Raw genomic sequence first — 9,769 nt, forward strand, 5'->3', positions numbered from 1 at the left:
CTATATCACACAATATTTAAGTGAATTTGTATTCTAGCTTATAGGTGTAGATGATAGGACAAAAAAACATATGTCTGCAGTATACTCATTAATAATAAAGAAATTGAAATGTATATAAATATTACTTGCGTTCAAAGTGTAGAAGTATGAATTACACATTATGTTCTGCAGAACTGTAGAAATAATTTCTTTTTTTTTTCATTAATCTTAGGTTCGTCTGTTGTTTCAAGGAATCAAACTTCCTTTTTTTTCCTGTATGGCAGTGTCAACAATATATCTATTAGAAGACATACACAGCAAAGAAGTAGTTGCTGCAATAAGGAGCCAATCTGGAAAAGAGAGAAATGAAAGTAGCTCTAAAGAGAGGTAAACTTTCCACATACAAGTTGTACTAATTCATGAAGCACCTATTTGAAAACACCTAATTTTTTTAACATAATTGCATAACATAGCACGCATGCTGACATGCATCACATAGGAGTACCATCCAATAGAAAATTGCTAAGGTTAATAGCAGCAAACCACAGAAACTCTAGGCATCAATTAAACAGTCATTTTGGAAAACAGAAGTACAATAACAGGATGTGCAACAGCATCTTCTGTACCATTTTGAGAATCTTCCCCTAACTGAAAAGCAGCCACTCATTCCCGCCATTCCCAGCTACTAAGTCAGCTTCATTCACCTCTACTATATCTTCATAAGCAGCCCTCAAGTCGACTACATCATGGCCAGCAAAGAAATCCTAAGAAGAAACCATAAAACTGTCAATTTTAGGTGAAATAGGAATAAGTATGTAGTTTAAGTTAACTTCAATAACTACAATCCATACCTTGTTTTGATTTCTGACCAAAACCATCCACCTACTGTTAACCTATAATAACATATAGTTCTTACTAAACTCTTCATATCTCTAAAAATTACAATCATGCCCTTGAGGCTTCCCTATACTGTATCTGGTACTTGCCAATGTTTTGCAATTAATAAAAAAAGTATGGAATATGTAGAGAATGTAACAATAAAAATATAGAAACAGTGCAGAAATTAAAATACCTCAAGGGTATGAATGTCTTGTCACAGAACACACATTTAATTGTTTGTTTTCATCAAATTTCCTCATCAATCATTTTCTCCAGTTTGACAGTTGCTTTGTTGTGTAGATTGCTCAACCCATTAATAACTATGTTTTCATATCATAATTCATACATTCATACCCTCTTTGTTTTTGCATATATTAGGCTGGAGTCCATATCCTTTTTTCAGTTACTTCACTTTCATTTATCTTCTAAATCTACTTTAGGTTCTTCCTATCCAAGGAGCTTCGACAGCTTCCATTAAAGTGATTTCTACAATGAAAGATGAAGCCCAAAAGTAAATATTTTTTATTGGTATTATTGCTATATATAATCACCCTCTATTGATAGTTTCAGGTGACAATGCAATGAGAACCAAACCAGAGAAGCACAAATAAATAGATACCAAAGCTCAGTGGATAAATATTAAAAAATAGATAAAGTTCACAATAAAATATTTACAACTAATTGAATTATTCATGAGATAGAGCTTTAAAATGATTTTAAAAAAAATGATCAATCCTCTTTTCTTGATCTTTCCCTCCTGAAGTTGTGCAGCTTTCAGGCACCACATATAGGCAGCTGCTTCCTCTCCGCCCAGGCTTCTGGAATCATTGCTGCTCTTCGATCGCCACATCGTTTCGAACATTTTCCTCCACAGCATTGTGAAGACTTATTTATAGTGTCTTAGGTTTATAGGAGCTTTAATTTTAAAATAAATGTTTAGTCTGGAAGATGGCAACAGTCATCCTCAATTTAAATTCATTATGTATTTTCCCATGTATTTAATATCTTTTCTGATGTGTAAGCAACCCTTCGGATTCCAAGACATTTATATCTTAAATATGTTAAATGAATTCAAATTCCCCAAAATTATCCAAAACGACTTCGTTTTCTATGGGCGGGAAAACGAAATTTTTTTATTTTCCAGAAATGTGTGGCTTTTATATATATATATAGATATAGATATATAGATATTATAAAAAATTAAATTAAAAATAATTTTAATTAAATCTCGTTAATTGAACCACACATATAAAATGAGCGTTTTTGGGGAGGGGGTTGGACGGGTGGTGGACATGGGATGGGAGTACGCAGTGGAGTCAGAAATTGGTAATTCTTGGTTTTGCCCTTGAGGAAAGGAAGGAGAGAGTTGCGGAATTGCATTTGGGAAACAGCCACGTAGGTGGGTGGGTCCCGCGTTGAGTAGCTGGAGTTCAGTCCGAATTCCGAGTTTGTGGTGGAGATTTGGAGTTGTATAAAATATACCGAGATTGCCCCTGAGTTTTGAAAAAGTGCAGGGTGGGGGCTTCTGGAGTAACCCTTTCCCCATTAATCGCCCGCCACATGGCATCATCTTCTAGCCCTTTGGCGCTTTTAGCCCTTTCCAGCCTCAAATAAATTCCTCCATTTTACTGTTTCTTCAAAATTAAAATTCTGGAAAAAACTAGTGGCTCAAATTACTCATCGCACCCACAACCAAAAAAAAAAGAAAAAGAAAAAGAAAAAAGAGCAGCTCTCTCTCCTCTCCTCTCTTCTCCGCTTTCTTCACTCTGCTGTTTTGTTTTCTCTGCCTGCCAGTGATCTTTCTTCCCTTCTGTGAATTTCATCCTTTTTCCTTTATTCAACTTCCAGTTCCCGTATTTATATTTTTCCCCCATTCATTTCTGAGATTCCGATCCGCCATTGCCGGAAACTATGACTTCTCCGACGAGTGCCGGATGATTCTGTCGCTGCATGTCCGGACCCTCTACAACCTTCCTGCTGCTTCAACATGGCTATCTCCCAAGGTACTCCCCTGATCTTTTAGGATTTGTTGCTTTTCTCTGATTATACTGTTCACCGGTTGCTGGCTGCCTGCCTGGCTCTGGAACTTCTCCTATTTCATCGTTACTGATCAAAATTTCTTTTCCTTTTTCCCATTCTCTCTTTCTATGCCCACTTTTTTCTGTGCTTTCTAAAGGTTTAGGCATCACGCGGTTCGTTTTGGTGAGGATTCTGGATAAGGAATTTTCTTCTTTTACTACTGTACTTGTTTCGGATTCAGAGATGCGTCTCTCTCTCCTTTTTCCCCGTCCGTTGTTGATTTTTACTTTCAAAAATTAAAATCTGCTCATTAGGATACTACCATGGTTTTAGTGTCTCTCTTTGCTTAATTTCTCCCAAATCTATACTGCTATGAGTTTTTTCTTTTCTTTGGAATTGATTATAGGTGTTGTTTGGAAAAGAGGCGGATCTCTATAGAAATTTTGTTGTTACCAATTCCTCTCTTTTGCAGTAGTATTACCTTGTCAGGTACTTGAGCACACCACCACGGCTAAGCTATTTCTTCTTGTGTTTGATGATGATGTTGATATTGTCGCGAGAGTTGAAAGATGGCTTGTTGTATATCCTCTGCTTGTACGTGAGGATTTGAAGCAGCGCAAACAACCCCTAACTGGTCCTCTATTTTGATGGACACTTACTCCTCTGGAGAGGAACTTGTCATTAAGGTCCCCTTTGCACACTCCCCATTTCATTATGTCTTCCCAAAATTTTCTCGTACTGATAGTTCAAGTCTTCAATCTTTGATAGCAGACTAGGAAGCCTTATACTATCACTAAGCAGCGTGAGCGATGGACAGAAGAGGAGCATAACAGGTTTCTTGAAGCTTTGAAACTCTATGGGCGGGCTTGGCAACGTATTGAAGGTCACACTTCTTTTACTCTTTTTTTTATTTTTTTTCCTATTATACTCAATTCATATATCTATGTCCAATTCATTTTTCACTTCACTTTGAGGGATAGTTTTATGGTGTTATTAGATTGTTGCATCAAATCATTGATTTAGTTATCTTTATTAATCCAAACCACCTCCTTTTTTTCTTTCGGTTCTATGAATTTTTTGTACACAGAACATATTGGCACCAAGACTGCTGTGCAGATCCGAAGTCATGCACAAAAGTTTTTTACAAAGGTCAAAAGCTATAACTTTATGTTGATGTCAATTAGTTTCTTTTTTTTCTTAGTTAACTGCATTTTATTTCAAATTTCTACTATTGTTCGCACATCTCTTTGTTGCATTCTACTGTTTCAAGGCTGTTGCCATCTTGCATAGTGGGTGCCTTATTTGCATTCTGTTATAATCACTTAAATGGTCATCTATGCTGTATGAAATTAAGTTGCTTTGAATGAACTTAAATTGTTAAAAACTGCAGTGAATTAGCATTTATTTTCTCCTAACTTGTCTTTTCATTTTTAATGCCTATGCTAAATTGCTAATAATGCTCACAACGAATTAATCTATGTTTAAGGGATGTGTTGAGTAAACTCTGTAGATTTTTTGATACATTAGCCTCTAGTTGCCATTTATTCAAACTTCCTATTACCTATCATACCATGTTCATGTTGATTGCAATAATTTTAAACGATTAGATGATCTAGAGAATCTTTGTGAGATACTGTGCATTCTCCTAGTATAAAAACACGGAGGACAATAGGACAATTTTCTCACACTTCATCAATCACTCAAACCTATATGTAGCCTTGTTATATTAATATGGTATTAACATCAGGGGTGAAAGGTCTCTAACATCTCTTTGTCCTATCTTTTTCCCTATAGAATTACCCATTCTTATCCAAGTTCATGTTGTCTTACAGTATCTCCCTTTTCTTTTCTTTAGTCTAAAATTCTGGCATGGGCAGTACCTCGCGAAGAGTAACTTCATAAACTGTCAATTGTGCCGTCATGCTGAAATCTTTTATGAATTTCTTCTCTTCCTAATTCCGCACCTATTCCAGGTGTTGTCATTATTCCCCAACAATGTTTTCCAACATCAAAAGTTCCAGATGTGAACGGGTTACATATGTCACTGGCTCACTGCTAAGTCCAATTATTAAGTGTAGTATATACACTCTGTTAAGAATAATTATAGAAGGATAGAGCGATGTTTTCTTATTATTGCTTAGAATCCTTCAGATTACACACCAAATATATAGGCATACAAAAGGCATTGGAAAGGGCCACAATAAATGCAGGACTGCCCAAGAAAAACTAATCCTCTTCTCAAGGCACAACATCTAGAGTAAATAGAGTAAATTTCAGGCTGCACAAGACAAATATTTTCCACACTCCCCCTCAAGTTGGAGCATATAAATCAAATGGTCCAAGCTTGCTACAAATGTATTCAATCCTAAGTCCCCGAGAACATCAGCAAGTTGATCATTTGACCCAACAAATGTTGTAATGGTGTCTCCGGATGCAATCTTTTCTCGAATAAAGTGGCAATCAACCTCAATATGTTTGGTTCTCTCATGGTAGACAGGATTGGATGCAATATGTTGAGCTGCTTGATTATCACTAATTAACCAGCGACCACTTACGACTGGATGCAATAATACCCCAAATTGGGTCTAAGAGAAGTTGTATAGAGTTCTTGTTAATGATGCTTGGATCGAGAGGTTCGGCGAAGAGCCAGGTCCATTATTGCCCCAACCAGCGACCACTTACGACTGCTACTTTGCACCAGCCCTTCAGTTTGGCGTCAAAGGTGGAAAAAGTTTAAGTTTGAAAATGTATGGCTGAAAGAGTCGCATTGTAGGGAGATTGTTATAAATCATTGGGAACATTCGAAAGGACTCCACCTCAGCATTCGTTTAGATTCCTGCAGTAAGGCCATTTGGGAATGGGGTAGAAAACTGATAAAAAATTCCTAGCCATTGATTTATCACTGGGAAACTCAAATGAATTCTCTTAGAAGCAGAACTGATCCCCACGGTCTGCATGGCTATAATATTGCTCAAAGGAATTACCTTAATTTGTTAAACCAGCAGAATACCTTCTGGAGGCAAAGGGCAAAGGCTCATTGGTTTAAAGGGGGCGATTTAAATTCAATGGCAGTGGGCATACCCAATATAGTAAACTGCAATCAATTACAAAATAAATAAATTTTTTGATTTTATAAAAGTGCATTAAGAAAGGCAGCCGTGATATCTGCTATCTCCAAAAAAAAAAAAGGAAAACCCTAGACTACATTCGCCTCCTCCGAAACACGTTTCTCTTCTCTGCCACTCGGCTATCTCCAAAAACAAGATGTAGTGTAGCTCCGGTGTTGACGACGACATAAGCGGCGATTGACGATTGCGGCTTGGACTCCCCTCTCTCTCTAGTCGACAACGGCGGCGTATCTCCAGAAGAACAGAGCTCTAACGATTGATGACGACGGCAGCTTGGACTCATCTCTCTCTCTCTAGTTGACGACGATGGCGTGAGCAAGGGCGGACTCGTCTGTATCCACGGCAAGAACCACTCTCGAACACAATTTGGGGATTTAGAGTTTGTAATTTTACATTAATCTAAAAAAAAAACCTAAATCATGAAGTAAATGTGTGGGTAGTTCGGGCTGCCCGAGGACCAACTTGAAATTCCATTATTACCCTCGACTTTAACCGATGTTTGACGCAAAAGCTAACAGAGGACCAATTTGGTTAACTTTTTTAAAGTTGAGGATTTTATTAGGTAAAAAAAATAGTCGGGGACCAAATTGGTAATTTCGCCATAGTCAAGGGACCATTTTGGTAATTAACTCTTGTTATAATCAATCCAAACAATTGCAAATGGGCAAGTGGTACTCCTCCACGCAGCCGGTTTGTTTCAACCGGTTGTCCACTTAGGGTCCGTTTGGAAACCAGGCAAATAACTTCCGAAAAATGTTTTCTGGAAAATGAGTCATTTTTCAGAAAATATTTTCCTTTCCAGTGTTTGGTTGCGTTATGGAACACTGTCTTGGTGTGTTTGAAAAATGAGTAGAATTGCATAATTATATATTTTATTATTTTATTTAAAATATAAAATAATATAAAAATATATACAATAATAATATTTATTATAAAAGAAAAATAAAAATAAAAAACAAAAACAAAGGTCCAGAACATGCGAAATGGCCATTTTGGCCATTCTGGAAAATGACTTACAAAAAAAATTCCGTAAGTCATTTTTCGAAAAAATGAACTGATTTTCCTTGGTCAACGGAAGCCATTTTTCCGTTGATCGCATTTTCTGGACGTTGCCAAACACCGAAAATTCGAAAAATATTTTTTGGAAGTCATTTTCCGGGTTACCAAACACACCCTTAGTTTTAGGGGGAGGGCGCAATTCAATTGCAAATGGACAAGTGGTCAACCAGGTAGATTCAAAATGGCTCGGTTCCCCATTTGAGGGGGGAGTGTTGAGAGTCTCACATTGAAAAATAAGAGAGAAACATATGAGTTTATAAGGCCATGGGTTAGAGTACCTTATTGATTGGATTCAATCTTTTAGTGTGGTTTGGCCCATGTGCATTGTAGCCCAGTTAAGTGACCTTGGCTCTACTGTGAGATATATATTTCATGGTGTGATTACCCCGTTGCTCTAATCACCATATAAGAGAACAAAGGAAAGGGTAAGACTAAAGCACTTTAGCATTTGAATAAAAAGTTGTCACTTTAATGAAAATAATAATTGTAGCAATGGATGTTAACTAGGTAGCACAAAAACGAGAAATGAGGACACAGAACACAATGAAATGCATGATGAGGAACACAAGAGAAGCGTATAAATATTAAAAAATATAAGTGTGTATTTGCAAATAACTTTTTCTTTAAATATGCATGAATATTTAATTGTTTACTAGTTTCTTTTTAGGAAATGCATTATTTTTAAATTAGGAAAATGATCCTAATTAAAGTAATATGCAACCATAAAAGGGCATAGATGGTGTTAGTAGATTTCTAGGGGTTAAAAATGACAGGAAATGAGAACATATAGTATGTATAATTGAAGTTGACTCAAAACAAGACCAAATAAGTGTTTCAATAATTAAAGGATATTTGGGAAACCTCGAGGTGAAAAACATAGTAAACTGAAAAGAATGTAATTCTAGCTGAGACATTATACCTAGTTTGAAGATGATAATAACCCATAAATAAACAAACGCCTAATGGATGGCTTTCACATAGATCTTGCTTGAAGTTACATTGCCCACAAAACAAGTATAACCTAAATCAAAGGAGAAAACATGTAGAGGTTTCAGGTTTGTGCAGTGCCTGAATTGCTTTGAGCCTTGGGTTTTACTAGCTCATCAAGATTTACCAAAGTTGAAAAATTAAGATCATGTAAGGAATTTAATATTTCCTACAATGGTTATTGGTTAGGGATAGTTTTGATTTTTTTTCTTTTTTCCTACTAATATCTTTAATAATTAGTATCCAAATACTAAGATTAGTTTGTATCCTAGTTTAGTTGCGATTTCTTTTCATAGCTTTATTCTTGTTTCTACTTGAATTAGGAATATGCATGCTATGCCTTTAGATGCCTATAAAGCCATTGGAAATAAGGCATATGCACATACACAAAATTGTCATGTGCTAGCAAAATTTTTTCTCTATTTTTTGCATGTTACTTGGAAGAATTAGGCTCTAGTTCTTCTGTTTTTTTTTCCCTTTCTTTCTTTTTGCCCCTAAAGGATCTGACTTTTCACATTCCTGTCCTCATAATAAGAAGGAATGTGGACACTTATTGATAACCAACAACCAATTGAGCTTTAAGTCAGGGAATTTGTCAATCTGGTCCGTCCTTAACTATAAGCATCAGTCAATAACCAACAATCAATTTTTTATGGCAAAGGTAGTACAAGTAACCTATTCGAATTTGAGCCAATTTGACAAGTAGGGGATATCAGAAAAAGTTAGATAGCTAGAGGTAATAAAATCTAAAAGATTGTGGATAAGGTGACACGAGATAAATCAATAGGAGTTTGGTTTAGTGCTTTCTACAATTTGAATACTATGGCATAAGGTTGCAGACAACAGAAGAAGTGATACGAAAAAGGATGCATAAGAGGATGTAGGAGGGAGGGAATCAATGAATGGATGGAGTGTTAGTGGATTTCAATACTTTAGTGGTTTTTTGTCCAAACTAACTCTACCATCCTACTTGGAATCACATCCAACTCGATGCCAAGAGCACTGCCACACTCATCCTCATGCATCGCTCATTTGAAAGGTGGTTTCCAGTTTTCTAACTTAGATCTCTTCATCAGTTTAATCATTTTGCCATTGGCACCATACAGAGAGAGTTCTGATCAACGATATTCATGTGCCTTATGCAGTGGGCTTTTAAGTGGTAGAACCAGGTGATGCTCTGTCTTCATAGAGGTTTCATAGTATTGAAACATATTTCAGTGAAGTTGGACTTGTCTCCTTGAGGCAAGTCATCTTGTGATGTTTGGTCCTGCATTGCTGCAGACCAGAGACCAGAAGTCAATATCATTTTTTTTCTCCTTGTTGCCACATCTCCATCCACTCCAACCTTTACCTCCTTCCATCCTATCATTATGGTTAAGTCAACATGATGTGATAATTGCACTTCTTGGGTAGCTTCCACAAAACTCTGTTCAAAGGTCAAGGTATGTTTAATCACTTGGCAACCAAGTTAAAAGATGTTACTGAGAAAAGGGATGAGTGGGAGAAAATGGATTCCCTAACTCTGTGATATTATGTAGACACAATTCACATTCTCAAGAACTTAGACTAGATGAACTTGGAACTATTTGTATAACCATATTAACTATTAAGGTCATGATGACTGAAGCGATTGTGGTTGAGATGCAATGGATCAGTGTTTGTGTAGGCTATGGGGAGGAAGGGAGAGAGAGAAGGGGGGGTTTGGGGGGGGGGGGGGG

At 36.6% G+C, this 9,769-nt stretch overlaps 1 protein-coding gene and 2 long non-coding RNA genes across 6 annotated transcripts in view; all 3 read left to right on the forward strand.

The window, feature by feature from the left end:
* Window positions 1-1,928, forward strand: LOC115997357. Its single transcript, XR_004093731.1, has 2 exons — window positions 1-366; window positions 1,299-1,928. It is a non-coding gene; the product is annotated as an uncharacterized LOC115997357 (long non-coding RNA).
* Window positions 1,929-2,568: 640 nt separating this feature from the next.
* LOC115997525 (protein LHY) overlaps window positions 2,569-9,769 on the forward strand; it is a 12,298-nt gene continuing 5,097 nt past the window's right edge. Inside the window, exons 1-5 of one of the 4 annotated variants that reach the window (XM_031237096.1) lie at window positions 2,570-2,861; window positions 3,035-3,060; window positions 3,284-3,563; window positions 3,649-3,760; window positions 3,965-4,026. In XM_031237096.1, coding sequence (XP_031092956.1) covers window positions 3,525-3,563; window positions 3,649-3,760; window positions 3,965-4,026 — 213 coding nt within the window. In that variant the 5' untranslated portion in view covers window positions 2,570-2,861; window positions 3,035-3,060; window positions 3,284-3,524. Of the gene's footprint in view, window positions 2,862-3,034; window positions 3,061-3,283; window positions 3,564-3,648; window positions 3,761-3,964; window positions 4,027-9,769 lie in introns of all 4 variants that reach the window. The other 3 variants (XM_031237095.1, XM_031237097.1, XM_031237098.1) reach the window with 3 other exon arrangements.
* On the forward strand, window positions 7,068-9,475 carry LOC115997526. The gene is made up of 2 exons (XR_004093746.1): window positions 7,068-9,090; window positions 9,197-9,475. It is a non-coding gene; the product is annotated as an uncharacterized LOC115997526 (long non-coding RNA).

Source organism: Ipomoea triloba, chromosome 11 (genome assembly GCF_003576645.1).
Source record: "Ipomoea triloba cultivar NCNSP0323 chromosome 11, ASM357664v1".
Lineage (NCBI taxonomy): Eukaryota > Viridiplantae > Streptophyta > Magnoliopsida > Solanales > Convolvulaceae > Ipomoea > Ipomoea triloba.